The 23,710-nt window shown below is 35.8% G+C and overlaps 1 protein-coding gene across 1 annotated transcript in view; it reads right to left on the bottom strand.

Annotated features, from left to right (window-relative positions):
* LOC118200687 (lachesin-like) overlaps window positions 1-23,710 on the bottom strand; it is a 232,236-nt gene that overhangs the window by 96,028 nt on the left and 112,498 nt on the right. The window contains exon 4 of the mRNA XM_085810219.1: window positions 7,088-7,258. Within this exon, the coding sequence (XP_085666345.1) occupies window positions 7,088-7,258 (171 nt within the window). The remainder of the gene's footprint in view (window positions 1-7,087; window positions 7,259-23,710) is intronic.

The raw sequence follows: 23,710 nt of genomic DNA, 5'->3' as shown, positions 1-23,710 counted from the left end.
ACAGAATAAGTAAGTTATTTTTTTCTATATATCCACAGGAATCAGAATATTGGTGTTACCCACAATTTCTGGTTTCTGAATTTAATGTAATATATTGCCTGCAAGTGCCTAACAAATCGCATGAGTGTGCACCTAAATTTAAATTATTTCTACAGGTATGCTCAAGCTTAAATCATCAAAATGTGCTGTTATTTAAATTTATTAGTGCTTTTCAGATTTTGAATTCTTTTCGGAGTTCCTGTTAATTTGATCCACACACTGTGCTTGCTCTGTAGCGAAAGAATGCTTTAAGAAAATTTATTTTAGTATTTTTTGTTGTTAGTTATATACTTGTCTGTAGTGTTATGTGATCTGTCTTATCATTTTATAATTGGACTTAGTACACTACTATTCCTTTTACAGAACACATATATTTATGCTATATTTCTGATGAATTAACGTATGAAAAGTAGAAACATCGTGAAAATGAAAGATAGATATGGAAAATTGGAAATACTTCTACAAGAGATCCGTCATCAAGATCTACAAGAGATCTGAAAGTATTCATCATTAAGATACTCTATTGAATTCTTGTCGAACAATTCATCGATCAAAAACAGCAATTAGGGAAAATTCAGATAATTACCACAGGGAGATCATCGATTAAAAGCAAACTCTAAAGAAATGCAATTAAACACAGTTCAACAGCCAGAGAATGCAGGAGATATTGAATAATGTGAATTGTTTAGAATGTATTAAGTTTGATCATTTGAGAACCATTTTGGAGCCACTTACAAATCATTGACATACTTTCGGAATAAAATATACAATAAAGCAAACCTCATGAACAAAGTATCTTTGCGATTCTAGTTGAATAGAATAAATTACGAATTCTCCTACAAAAGTATAAAAGAGGGCGTGAATGCATTTCTGTACTTTGCTTTATTATGCTATGAGCGTAAAGGATATGGAAAACATTTATTTAACAAATTCTTTTAGTGTTTGAGGATCTAAACAGTGATAATTTGGAATATAAGAATTTTGAATAAATGTTATACAATTTCAGGAGTAGTTTTAGCAAGATGTAAGTGTCACCATACCTAAAGAAATAATACTATTTCGAAATTAAAAAAAAATATTAAGCTGAAATATTTATATTTTATTGGATTTGTGCTAACAGATACATATTAAGAGCTTTGTTTTCTTAGCGAGAGGAAGTGACATGGATAACTGTAACTAAAACATATTTACAAATGAGACTTCTTTTGTGTATACATTATTCTTTAGGCCTAAAAGCCCACCAACGACCGAGCGGTAAAGTCGCTGAACACTGGTAGTTTGGTCCGAGGTTCGAATCCCGCGAACGGGCTGGCTGCATGGGCGTTTTCGTGGTTTTCCCCATGTGTAACGTGTATACGAGCCAGTTCCCCTTAGAAAGTCCTCCACGAAGGCATTCCTCCCCTTAGGCAGATAGCCCTCGAGGCTTTGCCATAATCACAGACACACACTTGAGGCCTAAAATAATTTGCGTTTGTCTTAAAACACGAAATTCTTAATTTTATCCAACCCTTAAGAAAAACCTGTATATGAAATATAAATATTTCGAATAAAGTACGAAAATAATACGAAATATAAATATTTCATATAAATTACGAAAATAATACGTAATATGAATATTTCGTAAGTCCTTTAAGAAAGCTTATTTTTCCTAATGTTTCTTTTTATTTTGTTATTTTTGTAACTAATAATAAGCAACTAAAATTCATAATAACTACTAAAAATATTAGAAGTACTTTAATTCTTACTTCTTTAGTAAGGAATCTTTGCTTAATATTCTAAGCCTGAAATCAAACTATCTAATGTGTATTTGACTAAAATCCGTTTTTCAGCATATACTATACGACGAATGAATTCCTAGGAGGCTACTCAGAAACACAGGCTCCTTTTTACGAAGCATATAGAATAAAACTTCGCTAATCCCATGCAGCTAAACCTTTCCTACAAAACGAAACCGAAGCAAGCTGCTAGTGCTGCTGTTGTTGTGACGTGAACTTGTCGCAACCTCCCTTGTCAGGAAACCAGGAAATTCATCATGGCCAAGAGGCAATATTGCGCCTGTCGTTGCCAAGAACCTTGGGCACCATACATTTCACAGCATGACTTTGCTCAGTTCAGTCTCCAATTTTGAAGAACACCTTCGGTGAACAGGTTGAAAATGTCACCCCACCTCTTTTTCCACCATCTACCTCCCCAGAGGACTTTCGGTTCACCGCATACTGTGTTATTCTTCATGTCGCTCAGATATTATACATTAATAAACATCCACGCCTTCTCTGAGATTCGAACCCTGGCCCTTTGGAATGGCAGTCAGATTCACTAACCACTATCCTATTTGGGCGGCTAGTACCAGTACTTAATGTCCTAACCATTTGTCCACTAATAAGTATATTTCCATTAAGAAAACGTTTCTTCTTTCTAATTTCGGAATCAAGTGCAAACAGCAGCAAAACGTTACTGCAAATGTTCACATTTTGAGGCATTTCATCTGAAAATAAAATGAATTGGCAACATACTTTTAACAGTAGATGATGATTTTTGTGTAGACTTATTTAAATAGGGTAACCGTTTTATTTATAAAAAAAACATTTTGCGACGTTCTATTGCGTCGCGACAAAGCGGGGAGGAGGAGGACATTATTGTTTCAAATGATCATGTTGTTTAACTTAACACTAACTTTTTCTTTTCTTTCAGGAACTATATTTGGTATGATACCAATTTTCCCATGGCCTCTTCTTGGAATAATAAGTATTATGATATATCTGTTTACACATTATGACCACATAATTACCGAAACAGATGTTTAGCTACATCGAGGATATAATTGTATCGAAATCACGTAATTATTCATGTTTCTAAACAGCGAGTTTTGGGAATTGCATGTATTTTATCATAAAAGTAGACTATCCAGATTTAAAGTATTATATAAAAATTAAATTTTGAATGAAACATTACAGCTTCTGAAAGCAACAGATAAAGAAAATAAAAATTTTAAAAACTGAATTGAATGAGAGACTCACATTAGGCAAGATAATGTGACGGACGATTTTAGAAACAAAAATAAAAACATCAGTGGCAGACTTTAATATCACCAGACTGCAGGGTACAATATCTTTGGGCACACTTTTAAATGTGTTACTGATGTGTAAGTAATTATAACTTTTTTTTTTTTTTTTTTTTTTTTTTTCCGAAACAGCTTACGCGATTTTACTTGAGTAATTGGGCATGATTTTGGAGAAGTTTGTATCTTATACTCACTTAGTCAGTCACAGCCCTCTGTCCGTGAGAGATTTTCTGAGCCACAAAGGCAGTTATTTAAGTAACATTACCCTGCATCTTAACTTACTTTACTGTGATATCTGTCCGTTCCTGAAAGTAAGAGCTGGGCTGAAGAATAAAAAAATTTATGATATAACTCGCTCCGAACCAAGTGTGAATCATATAAACTATAGTATAGGAAAGGTATGATTTAAGAAACGGAAATGACAAATTAATCCATGTATAGCTGTATAATCCATGTACACAAGGGGGGCGCTTCGAAGGCAATAGAGGCAGTTGCATATTTTAATGGTTCATTTCATAAAGTAAATTGTTTAAACTTTTAGACGTTTTTAGTAAACTCATTAATGTTTTCATTATCTCTTTTTCCTTTTAAAAAAGTAAACTTTTATTCTATGACGAGGCCGTTCTTGCAAATATGTCAAGAAATTTTGTTGTTAGAAAACATGCTGTTATCCAAGAAAAGAAAAATAACTATGTACAATAAACTGCCGTGATCCAAAGGGACCATGATGTACAGCTCACAAATGAAACAACATAGCAAGGAGTAATGCCAGATTTTCAGGGTAACGATCAGGTCGCGTTTGCTTCAGAAAAGCGTCTGTGGTCATATTTGATTGATAAATGAGTGAGCCTCTTGGCGTATTCCATAATTACCTTAAATTCTAAAAATCCCTCTGTCAACTTAGTGTTTCTTAACAAGCGATTTTTATAGGATCATTTAATTGTTTATTTGCCAGTATCTAAGAATGATTTGCCGTATAACAACAATTATCCTACTGATAATTGCATTTTTTCCCAAGCCAAGGAGGCAGCATCATGGCATATTTATTATCCAAAACCAGCACTTTGGCCATGCTCATAGTTGAAGAAACAAATGAAATGCAAGGCATAAAAAATTTCAAACAGAGTAGGATGAATGTGGCCAAAGCTGCCACACTTATGACTGCATCACACAAACAGTCGACAAACATAATTTTCCGGCAGTTAACAAGATTTATTACAGGTCATGGTCCCTTTTTCGAATATTTTAATAGGAACAACGTCCGCAACACCGAACTGTCTGTCTGTCGAGAAACTGGTACCCCAGATCATCATGTTACCGTCTGACCACTCACAAGAGAACACAAATTTAAAATCGCCAGTAACAATACCCAAGCATTCTGCAAGTTTACAGTAAAACACGTCATCTGGTGGCAAGGATAGCCTAGATTATCGACAAAATTGCAAAACTCGGACCGGTAAATGCCTTGTTATATATATAATTATATTAATTTTTTTAATATTACCATTCTTTTTTGAGAGGGAGGGATGTGAATAAGAACAGTGCCTAGAGTAAGAATTTAATATTCATTTAGTTTGTTTGTAGAAGTTTAAACTTCTGTAATATTACTGTATTTGGATGCCCCGCAATATGCCTTTGTAAATTTCTGTAAAGTTTGTGTTTTATTAGTTATTTATGTGTTGTTTGTAAATTTATGTTAGTTTGTGTTAGTCTGTAAAGTGTTTTATTTACAATGTATGCTATTGTAAGAGTACGTTAACTGGAAAGTAATTTGAGTATCTGAAGTAATATAATAATTATGCAAAATACGTAGTCCTGAGCCACACTGGCAAAAAATATCTTCCAATGACATATGATGCCTTTCCCAGAGTTAGCCATGCGGGGAAGCGAGACAATATCAACCATTTTCTTTGTCGAATGACGGTGTCTCCGTTTTCCGCCACTTCAGCTGTATGTATAATGTCAAGAAGCGAAAACAGAAATACTGGTGACATTTCAGATTTAGAACTAAAGCTTAAGCAGTGTTATAATCATCAGTTCAGCCAACATTTGCTGTATAAAATAATGCAAACATTCCTTATGATTTATTTAGTGCATTTATTTCTTGGAAAATGATATTTAGCGCATTAATTTCTTGGAAAAATAATTTCCAATCAATCATTTCACTATATTATGATAACATTCTTTCCTAAAGTTTATTTAAGTAAAATGGAATCTTTCAGATCTATGTCGTAAATCTGTATTTACAAATGAATCCTCAATCTATATTTAACCAAGGAATTACCAATGCTAATTCTTATGTTATACTATTCCTACAATTATTACATTATATTATCGATATTCAACCAACACAGAACAACAGAAAGTTTCAGAAATTTTGTGGATGAAAATTTTTATGTGTTTTACAGTACTCAAATTTTGTGGTAGAATTTCAAGTAAAGAGCTTCAAAGAATTTCGAAGCTTTATTTCCACAAGTACGCAGGAAGTCGGATGTAAGTATGCACAAGTAAGATGCAAGAATTAAGAAAATATACGAATCATTTCAATATTCTCTTACATATTCATATTTTGGTATTTGATTTAATTTCGAGCATGTACGTAAAATAGATTTGTGTTTTATTAGAAGTACTTGGATCGTGAAGAAATGATTGACACAACGGCTCTCACAACGAAACTATTCACTATGCGAAGGGAAAACAGGTGAAATAGACACAAGGGAGGCGTGAGCTACTCAATGCATAGATGGAGGTAGTAAGTGAACTTTATACGTCAGGCTCGTCCTTTCCGCCGTCGTCATTGAGAGCGTGGACAGCAATGGTGGAAGGTGATTATCACGGTCAGCGTTTGACAGCGTGGTCCTTATGGAAGGAAGGGATACAAGGTAGTGAGATCGATTGTCGCATGATATCGGTGGGCGGGAACAAAGCACTCTCAGGGCATACCGTATCCCGCTGGATGGCAAGTTCAGCAGTGGAGTGGAGACTACAGCCAAAAGTGTCAGCGCGGGACGACCCGCAACATGGTATATAACAGCAAATGTGGTTACCGTGTCGGATTTTATCATGGCGAACAGGGGCATAACGTTCACCAAGACGAAAGAAGTGACAGGGCTTGCACCAGGAACATTGCAGGCGATTGTGAATGTGATTTGGATACGATAAATGTGTGTGTGCAAAGTGGGTGAACCTCGGACTACGCCTTGCCTAACAAGATGAAGGACGGAGTCAGAGGCCAACACGTTGAATTTTCTGCCGATTTGCATGTAATTGTTCATAGGTGGTTAACTTTAGCCCTTCGGGACCTCCCAGCCAGATAACAGAAGTGTATTGACAGGGGCGAGAATTATTTCTAACCGATGTGCTATCAGTTTTTTGTTAATAAATTTTATTTCGCTCTGTGGCAGCATTTGTGCCATTCATTTCCGTACGAACTAAATATATATTCAGTCATGCGCAGATCATGATTGAATTAGTTATATGCTTTTCCGAGAAGCAAGATAGCAAGCACATCAAACATCATTTAAATTATATTCGTTCCCTTCTTACGTACACATGAGCCGAATTAGTACCGGATTCTTCGTAAGAAGGAAATACATTTTAAGCACCTTATAAAGGTTATTTCTATGTAACCTTTTACATGCATTAAACACTGATTTGAAAACAGATTTCCACAAAAGCATGTCAGTGGTCATATATAAATTAGGTTTTACAATAAATTTAAGTAAAGGTATTAAAAATTAACGAAAAATAAATATTCATAAAACTGATACTATAATGTCACCTTCATACAAATGATATCTGAATACACTTGATTTCTGAATATCTATCTAAACCAAATCTATACAGAATTACAAGAAACAAAAATTTTCCTTTCATTCATCAATATTCTATGAAACATGCGAAACAAAATCAAAGGTCTCAATTAAAGCAGAATTCAGAAAGAGCTGTTCTAAATACGAACTTTAATAGCATATAAATATTGCTTACAATGAAACTTATGACCACCAAAGGAACCCGTATTTATTTGTTTTCCATCTTCTCTGCGCCATGTGATGTTTGGCATAGGATAACCGGAAGCCTCGCATCGTAAGCTGACTTTGGACCTTTCCTCAACAACAGTATCGGAGCTGGTGCCACTGTCTATTATAGCTGGAGGTACTAAAAGGAGGGAGAAAAAGACATATAATAAATTTTTAACCATATATTAATAATAACTATCAATCAATAATTAATGATTTCATCTATAAGCTTTAAAATTGTGAAAAAGCAAAAAATCTGAAAGAGTTCTCGAATTTTAACAATTTAAAGCAGTACACAGCAACATAAGTTTAGAACTACCGATATAGTGTTATATATTAGGAATATTATTATTTATTGTAAGAAAAGTATTTTTTTTAAAGATTTCTTTGAGCATTTTTTCATTCAAGATTAAGTCCAACTGCAGAATTAGGTGCTCCTTGACCTTCTCAAGGAATTACACCTTTTAATCCATTTCAAGTACCTTTATTAAATACAATTGTGTTATTGTCTTCTGGAATTAGAGTAACTTGGGCCCATCAGTCTATTTTAAGTGAAAAATGGGGAAATATAAGAAAATCATTGTTTATATCATGAATATTAGGGTTATATTTTTTTATTTTTACAGGTTTTATGGAGTAGTAGGATCTTTTTCTCAAAAAAGAATTAGGCAATTAATTGCTTATTCTTCTATTCATCATATTGGTTGATTAATTATATGTCAAATTGAAAAGATAGGGTTATGAGTATATTATTTAATTATTTGGGAAAATTTGTGAAAAATGGGGAAATATAAGAAAATCATTGTTTATATCATGAATATTAGGGTTATATTTTTTTATTTTTACAGGTTTTATGGAGTAGTAGGATCTTTTTCTCAAAAAAGAATTAGGCAATTAATTGCTTATTCTTCTATTCATCATATTGGTTGATTAATTATATGTCAAATTGAAAAGATAGGGTTATGAGTATATTATTTAATTATTTATTCTTTTATTTTATTAAGAGTAGTATTCTTCTTCTAGAAGAAGAAATTGTAAGAAAAATGGATGTAAGTAAAATTAAAAATAAATCATTGTTTGTGTTTAGAAATTAGCATATTTTTTTTTTAGTCTTTTTCTCAGTTCATTACATCACAGTTCGATTTTCTTACTAAGATGGCTTACAAATTTTTTTTTTTCTTTTTTTTTTTTTTTTGTCTTTTTATTAATAACGTTTTGTGTGTTAAATTTATTTATTAAATATCACGTTCTACACCCTTACGCCACATAAAATTAAATTCAACACCAATCATTAAATATTTAAAAATAGCATATCTTTCGGATTTCCGATACACACTCTCGAGTTAGATTTAAAAAAATGCTTTATTCCGTATAGTGTTGCCACCGATCCCTATCAAATCGTTTAATTTATTAATAAAAAATTTATTTTAAAGTTTTACAAAAGAGAAAACATAAAAGTTAAAAATTTGGGCTTCCAGGTGCACATGTCCAAGTGGATGACTAAGTTATTCAAAATTTGATGACTCTAGTACCGTCCACTTTTTACAATGCGAGGAACATACATACAAACAGGCAGATTCTTTATAATTTAATTTCTTTAAAAGTAATACAGGACAATAATATTTGGTGGCAACAATTTGAAAATTGATACATCCGTTTACAGCTGACGACACAATATCCATTTAAAAAATAATGGCCCATTTGGGTTAATGTCCTGTTGGTCTAATAATAATGCGAAGATTGGTACTTTAAAAGCGAAAATTATTTATTCATAACTGAAATAAAATCGATACATTTGTTAAGTATTTACTGTTCTTGTGAGAAATCTCCTGACTTTTGTGCATAGAAATGCATTGCCAATGATATGATACCCCTGAAGCAGTGAGAGTTGTACTGAATCCCTATAAACGGGCTACCTGAAAGAATGTTTTCGTATTTTCTTCATTTGTAACGCACATTAGGAGCCACAGTTGTTGAAGCATTTTCGAAAATGCTTTTGAGAATTGATGGCTCAGAACACAACTTTATTTGAAATAAGGCCATAAAACTTATGTAACAGTGAGAATCTAATTGGATCATCATAGAGCATCAATATGTTTTCAGTTATATGCATTTTATCGAAAGTTATAGCCAAATAACCAGAAGAAAATAACTGCAAGTTTCTTAAGCTCATTTTAAGTAGCATTCCTTCATTTGAATATAGGCAGTGAGTATGAGAGTTTAGTGACAGCCAATGAGGTGTCATCTTGTTTTGTAAATGAACCGATTAGATCAGAACACGATTCAATAATTGATTCATGCATTGGAGCTTAGAGGAAGATATTTGCCATCATGAAATTATTAACAAGTTTTTTTAATGATTTTGCAGATTTAAAATTTTATTATTTTTTATTTTTTAAACGTATTACAGTTTATTATTTATCCTTCAGAATTATTGCTGGAACATGGCGTATGAGTCCTCGAAGAAACGGCACAAACACTAGACAGTGTTTGTGCCGTTTCTTACGTCCGTAAGATGCCAGAATTGTACCCATCTGCGCTCAAATTATCGTCGATCCGAACTAGACATGTACGTGACGTGTACCCAGTGGATGCTCAAACCATTGCCCAGGTGCAGGGCCCCTATGCCGAAATCGGATGCATGCAGGCGACGTGCGGTCTCCTAGGACACTCCAGACACTGTACAGCCATCAGAATACTGCATATACAAATGGGACTCGTTTGAAAAGGCGACATTGTGCCACTCCTGTACCCAGCTTTCTCGTTTGGAGCATCAGAATCGCCGTCTCTCTCTATACTGCATTGTTAAGGGAAGCCGAAGTAATGGTTACCATGCTGATAGTCCACAATGATGCAAACGTCAATGCAGCCTTACTTGCTGATACTGGGCGTGCTGCGAGCATGCCCATTTCCGGACTAATGGTCCGTGATGTGGTCGTTTTACAGGGTTTTACAGGGCTGACCTCACTATATGTTTGACCTCTTTGGCGTTAGTCATGGAAGGGCGTTGATCCTGTATGCCATTCAGTATGACTCTCTATAGTTTCTATATTCGCAAGACAGTAGTTGGGCGTCCACCAGTGCAACGGGCGATATCACGGAACGATAACCTACACTTTCAACAGGCAACGATCCTGCCTCTATCGAATTCCGAAACTTGCTGGTAAGCATTTCCTCTTTTTATTCGAGGCATAACTCGATATTCGGAGCAAACGCCAACCTTACAAAGCCCATTCCGAATGAGAAATCCATTGCACATCTTTTCTTTTATGCAGTGCTTCAGATGTCGTTTCTCCTTGCTGCGTCGTCTAAATGCGCTGAAATACTAATCATTTGCATATCCCAACTTCTTCCTTTCATATGATCTTGACTTGCGTCAGATCATTCCTTCCTGATATTGCAATTTTAATGGCCAGCTGTGCATTTGACTGCTAGAAATAACTTAAATTTAGAAACTTGTCTTCATTCCTTTTTATCCTTCTATCAATTATAAAGATACTCACATTCTTTAGAAGTTCAGTCTCTTTCAATTTTCTTACCTATCAGTAAAATTCTTTCTTCGACTTTTAAATCTTCCCGAGGTTACTTAAATTTTTGAGGCATTTATAACATATATTGTCAGAGTGGCTTGAGCTATATAGGCCAGTGCAAAAGTGTGATAAAAGCTCATCACAGATGTTATATATGAAAGGATAAATAGACAAATAGTTAATTTTAAGTCACAGTTGGGAACTCAATCATTGTTTTGTCTTTGGCTCTGCGAAAATTATCAATAAAACTTCAAACTTTGTTGAAACTGAGTTTCTAGAAACTTTTCACATTCACAATACTTTTTTTTTCAGTTCTTTTTAACATATTCAGGATTTTAAGGTTTTCCAATTTTATTTGAACTTTCTAAAAAAAATGTTGCTAAGTTTGTTTTTCCTTTTGTCGTTGTTTTGCTTGTACTTCTCCCATATTTTGCAAACACTGGATTGCGTTTTCTCGAGATTTTGCGGTTTTCTGGTTTGCGTTTTCTCTGGTTTGCGTATTCGAGAAGTCTTTTGGTGGTCGTGTGCTTAATGCATGATATACTTAAAGAAAATAAGAGTAACCAATCTCCTATAACAAAAGAATATATTAAGTACTAAATTACAATTTAAATTACATTGCAGAGATCAACGCAGAGCTCGGAACACAGTTCATGCTACCGTCACGTACAGTTGTCTGATGAGAAGTCTGAGTGAGTAATGACGTCGCTTTGCTGCTCTGATTAAGAACTGGATTTTACACGTGGCGCCATCTCATGAATAGAAGTTGAAGTATCTGTCGGAACGCCACAGTACTCCCCCCCAAGTACCATCGGTACGTTATAAGTACTTTGGGTTAAATTTAACCTTTCTTCCAGATCTGGTAGTTTTAGGTTGCTCTTTAACGGGATGTAAGCTTCCTTCCGGGAGTGATGTTGATGAGGAAGTTGTTGGATCTTGCATGAGAAATGCTGGTTTGAGACGATCGATTCCAATCACTGATTGTTTGCCATTGCAGATGATGATGAAATGTTTCGGTGTTCGTTTGACAACTTTGAATGGACCATTATATGAAGGTGTTAAAGTTCGCTGCGCACGAATACGTGCGAAGATGTCTCAAGCGCAGGATGTACAAAATAGCTTGGCTGGTTATGCGAAAATGCTGGGGTTGGCGAGATATTGCTCATGGTCTCACGTAAACGTTGAAGGAATGTTGGAGGGTCGATAACTGGAGTAGATTCTGGGTGAAAGAATTCACCTGGCAGACGGAGGGTTGCACCATATAACATTTCAGCACAAGTGCTACCAATGTCTTCTTTGAATGCTGTGCGAAGACCAAGCAAGACTAGGGGTAAGGCTTCTGTCCAGTGTGTGCTACTGTGGCACTTCAGACCTTGTTTGAGAGATCGGTGAAAGCGTTCCACCATCCCATTTCCAGATGGATGGTATGGTATTGTGCGAATATGGCGAATGCCAAGAAGAGAGGTGAGGGATGCGAACAAGTGACATTGAAATTGTCGGCCTTGGTCAATAGTGATGGTGTTAGGCAAGCCAAATCTTGAAATCCACTGGGAGATGAATGCTCGAGCTACAGTTTCAGCGGATATATTTTCAATAGGAATGGCTTCAGGCCATCTTGTGTACCGATCAATACAAGTGAGGAGGTAAGTGTAACCATTTGAAGGAGGCAATGGGCCAACCAAGTCGAAGTGCACATGATCAAAGCGTCTTGCTGGAAGGTTAAATTGTTGAATAGGGCTGTGAGTGTGACGGGATACTTTACACCGTTGACATCTAATACATGAACGAGTCCATTCTGTAATGTCTTGATTCATTGCTGGCCAGACAAATCTGTCTGCGATCAGCTTTTTGGTGGCACGGATTCCAGGATGTGCCAAATTGTGCAAGGCATTAAATACTTCACGTCTAAAATTGACAGGAATATAGGGATGTATTCTATTGTTCTCTATGTCGCAGTAAATTTTAAGCGTTGGATCAATGTGCAGCGGTTGTAACTGAAGGGAGGTTTGTGGATTTGAGATTAGGTTCTTGAGTTCCTCATCATGCAATTGAGCTTTTGCAATTTCAGAGAAATCTGGGGTAGTGAGGTTGATATTGTTTACCCGAGACAAGGCATCAGCTACACAATTATCAGTACCAGAGACATATCTGATATCTGTACTAAACTGGGCGATGAAATCCAGATGTCGAAGCTGACGAGGAGAACATGAGTCAGAGTTTTTTCTAAAAGCGAAGGTTAATGGTCGATGATCGGTGAAAATGATGAAGTCGTGTCCTTCCAAGTTGTGCCAGAAGTATTTAACAGCACAGTACACAGCAAGTAGCTCCCTGTCATATGTGCTGTATTTCCTTTTTGCAGTAGTAAGTTTTCTGGAGAAGAATGCCATTGGGGAAAGTCCTTTAAGGTCCGTTCTCACTAGGGTTTATCTGCCTCCCCGGGGGTCGACGTAGAGAATTCTGCGAAGCTACTGGCTAGGATCTGTACCTAGGCAGTCTCGGCCACGGGGGTATAAAATTTATGGTGGTTCTGAAGGCTCTGGGAAAGGTCACTTATTGGCCGGCCCCGGAGTCTGGCACGTCCTAGCGCGGCGTGGTACTAGTAACCCGGGGGTCTCCCCCGGGGTCGCTGGGTAATGTCCCGCTGCGACGGGCTTGCCCAAGCGACTGGTAGAAGCATTAGACGACCGGTGCTGCCTGGGGTACTTCCCCAGGTGGTGCGCTGCTCTCCTTGAGGGTAATAGTGGAGGTTGAACCACCACGATGTGCCCAAAGGGGGAGTGGACCCGGAATGAGATTGAGTTCTCGATACGGGGAATGCCCTAATCTTCTTCTTCTTCTTCTTAGGGTTTATCTGAGATAACGGAGACAGTTCCCTATGTCGACTAGCTCCGCTATGCCTGCAGTTCAGATTTTTCAACTTGCTGTCCTATGGGAAAAAACTGGTTTTGGAGATGGGTCGGCTACGTCAGTTGTGTCCGTTAGCTCAGATAAACCCTAGTGGGAACGGCCCTTTAGTGGTATGGGCTTGAAGCACTGCTCTTATGGCCGTCTCAGATGCATCTACCATTATAGAGAGCTGATCACTAGGTGAGTGATAAGAAAGTGTGGCTGCATTTGCCAGATCGTGTTTGCATTGCACGAATGCTGCAGATGCAGATTCAGTCCAAGGGACAGCTCGTTGATCGTTTTTCTTGCTATTCTTCAGAAACTCATGTAGGCAGGCTTGTGTTTTTGCGGCATTTGGCAGAAAGCGTCGGTAGAAATTTAACATTGCTAGAAAACGCTTCAGTTCAGAGATGGTTTTGGGCTGAGGTAGGTCGTTAATTGCTTTGACTCTTTCCGGTAAAGGTTTGACTCCATTCTGAGTGATAAGACATCCAAGAAAGGAAACTGAGGGTTGACCAAGTACACATTTGGATGGATTTAGTTTTAATCCATGATCTTTAAGGCGAGTGAAAATCTGACGCAGATGTTGAAAATGTTCTTCCGCATCTGTAGATGCAACCAGGATATCATCAAAATATGGTATGCAGAAATCGAGGCCAGATAGTACTTGGTGTATGAAACGTTGAAATGTTTGGCCAGCATTGCGAAGGCCAAATGGTATATATAAGTACTCAAAGAGACCAAATGGTGTAGTCACTGCGGTCTTGGGCACATCTTCAGCATGCACTGGGATCTGATGATATGCTCTGGCAAGATCGAGGGTAGAAAATATGTTTGTTCCATGAAAAAGATGGGTACAGTCTTGGATATGTGGGACTGGATATCTGTCAGGGACTGTGACGGCATTAAGTCGACGATAATCTCCACAAGGCCGCCAGTCACCATTAGACTTTTTAACCATGTGAAGTGGACTGGCCCATGGACTTTTAGATGGGCGAATGGTTCCCTGTGCTAGCATGAGTTCAAATTCTTTGCGAGCAGCTTTTAGCATCTCCGGAGAAAGACGACGAGGCTTGGAAAATACAGGTGGGCCATGTGTTTCAATGTGATGATACACTTCTGGCTGATGAGTATGCTGCCCTGATTTGGATGGGTTTAAAATGTCAGGGAATTCTGCTAATAACCGATGAAACCGTGTGCTGCCCGATACAACACTTATGTTGGTAGGTACGTTCGATATGTGAGAAGCTTGGCCCTGTGATGTCAGCTGAGTTGTAGCATCAATTAAGCAATTATTCTTGACATCCACTAGAAGGTGGAAATGTGTCAAGAAGTAGACACCAATAATTGCTTGAGTTACATCCGCAATAATAAAAGGCCAGTTGAAAGTCCGGCGCAAGTTTAAATCAAGTGTCAATAGTTTGGTGCCGTAGGTTGCAATTTGGGTACCATTGGCTGCATTCAGTACAAGTTTATTAAGTTGGTGAGCATTTGTTTTAGTTCTCGGGAGCACTGATATGTCAGCTCCAGTATCTACTAGAAAACATAACTGAGTTGAACGATCAGCCAGTACTATTCTGTCGATGTGGCGGACATTCTGTTGGCCAGCAGAAGACCGCCCATTTAGTTTCCCGCTTGTTCAAAAGTGAATGGAGGGGCACACTTGCGAGCTCGAGGGCCAAAATTCATATGATAAAAACATATGCCACTTGTGGGTTCTTTGTACTGCGTTCGAGTATTGTGACGAGATCGACTCCTGTTTCGGGCACGAAATTTATTACGTGGGCCCTGATTTGATCGATTGTATCTCCGTGAAGCATGAAGACTTGTAGAGAGTTCAGGTACTTTTTTGGTCAATTCAGCCACTTGTTGTTCGAGGGATGAACTGGAAGGTGCAGCATTAGCAGCACTGACATAAGCTGGAGTAACAAGTTCATTAATTTTGTCAGCCACTGCTGCTAAACGGGTTAGATCTTCATTGGAAGCAGCAAGAATTATTTGTATGTTATTAGGGAGACGCGAAAGCCATAGTGACTTCAACAAGTCGTCACTAAAATGGCTTCCTGCCAGATCACGCATTCGTGACAGCAAGTATGAAGGTCGCTGATCTCCAAGTTCAAGTCCTTGTAGTAAAGTACGTATTTTTGAAGATTCACTTTCTGAATAGATTTTAATGAGCCGCTGTTTCAGTTTGGAGTATTTATCACAACCAGGTGGTTTGAGAATTAAGTCATGCACTAAATTTAGAATATCAGACTCAATTGCTGCAACTACATGGTTGAATTTTGTAAAATCCTCACTAATGCGAGCGATAGAAAATTGTGCTTCGATCTGAGCGAACCACAATGAAGGATTATTTTTCCAGAAAGGCGGTGGCTGCACCGCAACGCGTGTGATTTGTGGCTCTGGTGGAATATCGTCGGGCATACTCATAGATAATTTTCACTTTAATTAATAAACACTTAACAGCACAAATATTGTAGCATGAGGATACACTATTGATATTTTACCATGATAACAATAAATATTTTAACCATGCAGAAAAAATTTACGTAACAATACACACACAAATAAGACAGGGTCAGCAATTACACACACAAATAATATTTTACCGAAATGCATTTGAAAAGAAACCCCTATTTGAGAAAAAAAATGATGCGTTCATTTTGTATAGCGAACACACAAAATCACCACTTCACACTGTTAAGGCACTTTCGAAGGAAAAAGGAAATCACTCCTGTAGCACATGGGAAAAAAATCACTACTTTCGAACACTGAGGGAAGAATTTTGCCGTAGCACGTTGCAGAAAAATTACTGATGTAGCACATTTAGCGAAAATCACTATTGTATCACATTTGTCACAAAAGTTGAATGATCGAAGAATTATTGCACGACTGGCGAAGTCAGCGGAACGGAACAGATCACATTGATGATTTGCTGAAGCTCCTTGCGATGATATGCACGACTTTGAAAGAACACAAGCAATATATATCAATACTTCTAGAAATAATTGTAGGGGTACGTTGTAGCATACGTTTAATGTCCATATTCGTTGTTATTTTTAGTCAGTTCTTCAGAATGCCTTGGATGCACGTGGCTTAGGGTCGTTGAAAATCCAGTGTCAGTAGCGTGCTCAGTCAAAAGGTCACCACTTTTGGTGGTCGTGTGCTTAATGCATGATATAATTAAAGAAAATAAGAGTAGACTATCTCCTATAACAAAAGAATATATTAAGTACTAAATTACAATTTAAATTACATTGCAGAGATCAACGCAGAGCTCGGAACACAGCTCATGCTACCGTCGCGTACAGTTGTCTGACGAGAAGTCTGAGTGAGTAATGACGTCGCTTTGCTGCTCCGATTAAGAACTGGATTTTACACGTGGCGCCATCTCATGAATAGAATTTGAAGTATCTGTCGGAACGCCACAGTCTCAAGAGGTGGTTTATTCGAATGTTTTTAAAGGAAGTTCCAGTATATGTGATTTCAGTGACTACATATTTGGCAAAGTCATAGCATTAGCAGAGGGATGCTTCTACAGCAAATCCATCCTCGCGGCTGATTATTTTTTCCCTCTGGTTGAGATACTATATTTCACTTTCAGATTTTTCATTGGTTGATTTCTGAGTTGTTCACATTCCTTCAATTTACCTCTTTTTCAACAAAAATATTACCACAATATCTCGGGATATGTTAAATGTTAAAATTCGTTTCTATGAAGATCAAAAAATCAAAACTCAACATTTATTCTAATTGAATTCTAGCTACAGAAATTCAACATGTTGAGACACTGCTTGATCACAGTTACTGAAGATAAATATGATTCCTGACTAATTAGAGTAACAGCACTCCTCATGCAAATGCCTACTGTGAAGAATATAAAGAGCTCCCTCAAAGTGATGCAAAGTGATATCCTGCTGATGTTTTACAGCAGGTCCCACATAATCCGGAACAAGCGCCTAAATTTCCTACTGGTAATAAATTTGCCGTCATCGAACACGACAAAAGTAAATGTCATTCATCGGATGATGAAGTCAGTAAACATTGATAAGGTACTAGAACTCACAGAGTAAAAGAGCGTAAGTTTATCAAACCTGCTAAATTTAATACATTTACTAAGACCATTAAAGTAAAAATTCGAAATCATCTGATGCTTCTTCACCCAATTTAAACAATAAAGCTAACTTCCTGCTCAAAATAACTGCCACAATAACCCTTGCTGCGTCAATTGTTCTGGCAGTTACGTCTCATATGACTGTCCAAAAATAAAGCAAAATACCAACATATGCAAATTGTGGATTCAGATTTACTGCCACTTATAAAGTTACTGTCTAATTACCAACTACTACACGTATGTCAGAAATCTCAGCCATATAGTACCACGATAGAAATTTTTACAAAAAATGTTGTCATTTGCTTTAGCTGAACCTATTTCCAATTTTAAAACTTAAAGTAACAAATTTTCAAATTTTGCAACTGCTCGTAATCCTTCTCAATATAATTGGAATACCTCAGATGGCCCAAAACATTAATGCTTCATGGACCATAAGTTCACTAGCTCACATTAATAAAATTCAAATCCGAATAGTGTATTCCACATATTAGCCTGACTATAGAGATACGGTCGCATTTAGCTTTAAAAATAAACTTGAAATATTTCATGATTTTCTTACGGTCCATGATATACAGATATGTCTAATTACAGACACTGCAGCCAACGTGAATGATACATTGGACCTCAAAAGTTACAGATCTTATCGTTGTGGTAGAACGTGACTTTCTATCAGAGGCGAACTGATCTACTTATATGCTCATCATTCAGTTCTAACCTGTTTATTGATGCAAGACAGAGTTTGTAATTATTAGCTTGTCATGACTTCTATAATCGTTTACGGAGATGTATCTTTTGCTGCTTTTAATAACCTACGGGAATTATGCTTCCTGGTTCTACTGAAATCCACGATGTGTAATTACCTTATTATTAAGGATGGTGATTTTAATCATCTGGATGCACCGACCGTGGATGCTTATGTACAGCCTTCAGTAGAAGAGTTCTCCATCAGTTTGTTCTCAATTATCTCACTTCTTGACGCTTCTACATGTTTGTCTAACCATCCTCCAAACAGACATGATACACTGGATCATATTATTACCAATATAAGTATTCCTATGCACCTAGATATAAACTATTTCTTTTTACTGATCATATACATATTAATTAATTTTACACACTCGGTGCTTTAAAATTATTCTAGATTGAAAGAAAAAAACTAGTACAGATGGAATGCGTCTCTTTCACAGTCTTCTTTACAACAATCCACTTAAATTGCAAGAACTTGTTAATAATTCTAACACAGACCCCGCAATTAAGCTTTATCTTGCAGGCAACGATGCCTTTCATGATGCTACCGGTAGTACTGACTACGTTGGAAAAAATGTGTCTTTCTCAAAGAAATCAAATAATCGTTAGGAACAGAAATAGACAAAGAAACAACTATCAATTTTCATGAGATTCTTGTATGTAAAGGAAAGTAAAAACAAAAAAGTCAGTAAAAATATTAGTCAATAAACTATTCGGGGGGAAATCTAAATTGGAAGATAAAATAGTCGATTTGAACGCCAACGACGGTACTTTCTAATAATTTCTAGAAAAACTTTCCTATAATAAATATATTTTGCTGGAAATCAAATTTCCTTTTTAAGTTTGATTTTCCTTTTTAAGTTCCTTTAAGTTTAATTACAGTAAGTCGAAACCTCCACAAATCACTTTCAGACTAAATTCTCTATAAATAACGTCGCTGCTGATTTTCTATTTATCCACAAAATCAATGCAGAAGTCGAAAATGGCTTAATATGTAAACGGTAAACAATATTAGATGTCTAGCCACGGCCACGGACGTTAAGGAAATAATCAGAAAGTTCTTTACTAAAACATCTGGAGAACTGATGGTATTTCTAATACTATGATCAACAATACGCATAAGTATTTAATCACTAAATGTATGAGCATTCTTAACGCAAGCATCGCAAATATTTACTTCTTCTTCTGTCTGGATTTGTGCAAAAATATGTCTCTTTCCTAAACCAAGGAAGGAAAATAACCAACGTCGAAATCTGAGGACTTGTAAATCTTCTATCAAACTTGAAAAAATCTTGCCAACGAATTATCCTAAATAGATTGTTGTCTCTTCTCACTCAGTTCCCAGGTGAACAATATGAGTTTCAGAAATATTACTCAGAAACCATACAGCTAACCCACAATACATAATTGAAGGCTAACGCTCTTCACCATAAACAATCAACAGCGTTCCTTGGGCCAAGATGTGCAAAAAGCATTTGACTGTAATTGGCGTAAGACATTAATTCATAAACTTATCAGGATGAATAAGTCTTGTGAACTAAATATGCTCATTCACTCTTTTTTTTTCCGATAGGACATTTACACAAACAGCTAGTCAACTTTATAGAATTGAATACTAGCGCCCTTCCTCATAAATAATACACAGCGCTCTTTATACAACCTAGGCAAAAAGGCCTTGACAGTATTTGGCATAAGGTTTTCATAATACAATTATCAGGATGAACAAGCCTTGTGAACTAAAATTGCTCATTCACACTTTTAGGATTTCTACGCAGACAGCTAGCCTACTTTACAGATTTAAAAGTTAACGTTCTTTTTCACTAATAATGCACAACGCCTTATAAAAGATGTGCAAAAAACATTTGACATGTATTCAGTATAAGGAATTAATTTATTTATTAAGTTGGACAATCCTTGTGAACTTAAATTGTTCATTCACCCTTTCTTTTTAATCCAACAGAAGTTTTAAGGTTAATTACAGTAATTCTTTTTTCACTTAGATGGAGATAGATGCTGGAGGACGCCAAGGCCTCTGCCTAAGACCAATTCTTTGTTCTTTTTATGCAAGTGACTTTCTCAAGTAACATCTCGACCACCATTCAATGCTGTCTTATTTTGCTGACGATATAGCTCTGACGGTTGAATTAATTCAACTTAGATTGCAGTAAATGAAAAAGACTCCAAATTTATGTTTACCGCCTTGAAGCCAAATTCAAAACTTGAGAATATCTAATGGCTGCACTAGCTCCCAAGAGTCTAAAACCGCTGAATGCCAAGAATTCGATCCAGGCGAACGGATTGGCTGCATTTTATATGTTCCAAGTGTTTATATGTAGTAACGTGAAAGTAACACAATTAAGAATCAATAGCGCTCAGCCGCATTAGAGAAAGCACTACTATTGGTTACAGTATTGCTTACAGCCTTCAGTGAGTTCTTTCCTTGGACACCGTACCGTCAGCAGCCCGCTCTGTACATATATCAATTTACTTAATGTCTTGTTTTTTTTGTTTTTGTTTTGCTTTTTTTATTATGTTTAATATTATGATTAATCCTGAACTCATTTAATGTACAATATTTCACAATTTGCGATGTATTTGTTCATGTTTACATCTGCACCTGAGTTTATACCATATCCTTAAGTTGCCTAGCATGTACCAAAATACTAAAAAACGTTCCTCGTTTATCGTGGGCAATTCCCGGAGGACACAGTACTAAGCTCTTTATTTTTATTTATTTATTTTTAACTCCATTGACGGGATCCAACAGGCTGTAAAGTACCTAACCCAGTGGGCCAGTCGATGGCGGAAAAAAAGAAAGTAGCGTAAAACTGAATATGACCCAGTCTTTCATTAGAAGGTTCTTTTACGAAGCCATCTTTTCTCTGAGCCCTTCTTCAACTAGCCCTCCTATTCATTTCCATATTCAAATAACCTAACCTAACCTAACAAAAAGGAGAATATCTATTAAAGCCACAAATCTCAGCCACAAATCAAACCAGGAACCTACGTCTGATCTTCATCAAAATCTGTGGTTTTATTCAAACTCTATGCTATGTTGAGCTTGTTGTTTCGCTCAGATTTAAATTTTATACTGGCATGTTTCCTATGTAATTTAATATTATGCTACAACCAGCTTTTTCAAGAAATTTCTTACAATATCATCCGTTTGCTGTTTTCATTCTTTATGCTTTTTTTAATCGCATTTTACGTTACTTTTATTCTACGAAGCATCGAAATATTCCATTTCAGTTTTATTTCTTCTTAAGTCATTTAAGCCCTGTGATAAAGTCTTAATGCTTCTTATTATGTTTCTACAATTTTGCTACATTATAAGTGTCGATTCATTTTATTGTCGTCTTAAGCTTATATAATTTTGGACAAATTTATTTATTTATTTTTTTTTATTCATTTCGTATTTTAACAGTTTCTTTTTTTTTTCTCTTCGATGATTTTGTAACATAACCTTCTTTTGCGTTTTTTCACATAGTTTATAATGCCGTACAAAACAACCGGTTTTTCTAAATTAAATCTAAACCGTAGGCAAGATTTGAACTATCTCCGTTTTTGCTCTTTTTTACTTCCTTGTACGAAGTAAAAAGGAAGCATTGTAATCGCGAAAAGTTTCAGGCAGCATATTTCAACGAAAATATCCATTTTGACCGCTATCGAATGCAATTTAACGATGTTTTTGCGTGATATCTGTACGCAAGGACAGAATTAAATACTCTTTTCCTTCAAAAAAATTATAAAACTGCTTTAAAATTAATTCTGAAGAGAATTTTTCGTGACGTCTGTACGAACATATGTACGTACGTGCGTACGTACGTATCTCGCATAACTTAAAAACGAGTAGCCTCAGAACGTTGAAATTTTGTATATAGGACTCCTATAACATGTAGATGTGTACCTCGTATGTTGGTTGCAATCGGCCGCACCAAACGTATATAAATATATTTATATATATATCCCCTCTGTTACCCGGCTCAGTGATCTCAGTTTCTTTACTCTTATATGTTGGTAAATTGTAAATTTTTTGCTTTAAAAATGATTGAATTATGTTGCTTTTATATTCTGGTTAAGGATTTTATGCCTTTAGTAAATCTGTGTGCAATATTTTTAGAATTATCAGCAAATTTAAAGTTGTTTAATGCCGCTAAGCCTTTTTTAATGGCGACCATTGATGTTTACATTTGAAACAGTAGACTAGTGGATTTGTTGCCAATCTAGGGAAACTTAGCTTCGCAACAACAAAGATAACGCCTTCATTTATTATTTAAATCATGCTTAATCCTTTCTGGAATTTTTTCGAGGAAATAAGCGTTTAAGATCTACTTCGTAATTTTTAATATAGATATTTTGAGTTTTTATGTATTTTTGCCTTCTCGCGAAGTGAGAGCTGAATTAATTAAATGAGAAATTCTCAATCGTCTGGGAAAAACTGTTCCTTTTTTAGTTTTGTTTGCTTAGTTTCTTTTATACATCATTCTAGCTTTATTATAGTATTTGAATAGAACATGTGGCAACGATTAGATAATTATATTCTTTAAATGATATAAATTTTGTGCATTATGAGTTATAATATGAACGAAATATATAAGTTAACTGTTATATAATTATTGGATTATATAACAGTTAACTTAATTTCCGTTATAAAATTATTATATAAGTTAACTGTTATATAATTATTAATATTGTTAAATGAATCTAGCGCCAGAGTGTCGCTATGGTAAACAAACACTAGAGTGAATTTTAAAGAATGCATTTATTCTATTGTGGTTTATGCGCTGTCGGCGAAGTAGATTTAATTCAATCCAATAAGTTTAAATGAAATGCAAGAAAAAGCGTAAAATTTAATATTCCAATACAAGGAAGTCATGTGGTGTACACATCAGATTTTTTAGAAAGAGTTTGGAAATCCTGTCGTTTATCACTACCCTATGTAAACTTTTGAAATAATCCTTACTTCTAAAACGTCTTTGAAAAAGCATGAAAATCTAAACTATTTCTCAAATAAGAGTTCGCAAGCTTCACTGAGAAAATGACCCTAATGAAGAATTTCTAATATATACATTGTTTACAAAATTTTATTTTTATTTTTTAACAGAAAAAGGTATATATTTTTATTGTTTTCTTAAAGTTGGTTTCCATTAAACGTGGATTTCAAAATTCTGATTAGTAAAAAAAAAAACAAAAATTAATGATAAACAATAATGTTTTTTATGTAAACATATTTGAGATTAGAAAGATTCTAATCATAAAAGAACCTTTAGGATTCGAATTAGGGAAAACTCATTTTTAATAACTATTGAAA

This window comes from Stegodyphus dumicola, chromosome 2 (assembly GCF_044657685.1).
Source record: "Stegodyphus dumicola isolate Sdum_Otavi_A_Nest chromosome 2, ASM4465768v1".
In the NCBI taxonomy this organism is placed as follows: Eukaryota; Metazoa; Arthropoda; class Arachnida; order Araneae; family Eresidae; genus Stegodyphus; species Stegodyphus dumicola.
The sequence above is the reverse complement of the archived record's forward strand: the minus strand, read 5'-3'. Positions and strand labels throughout refer to the sequence as shown.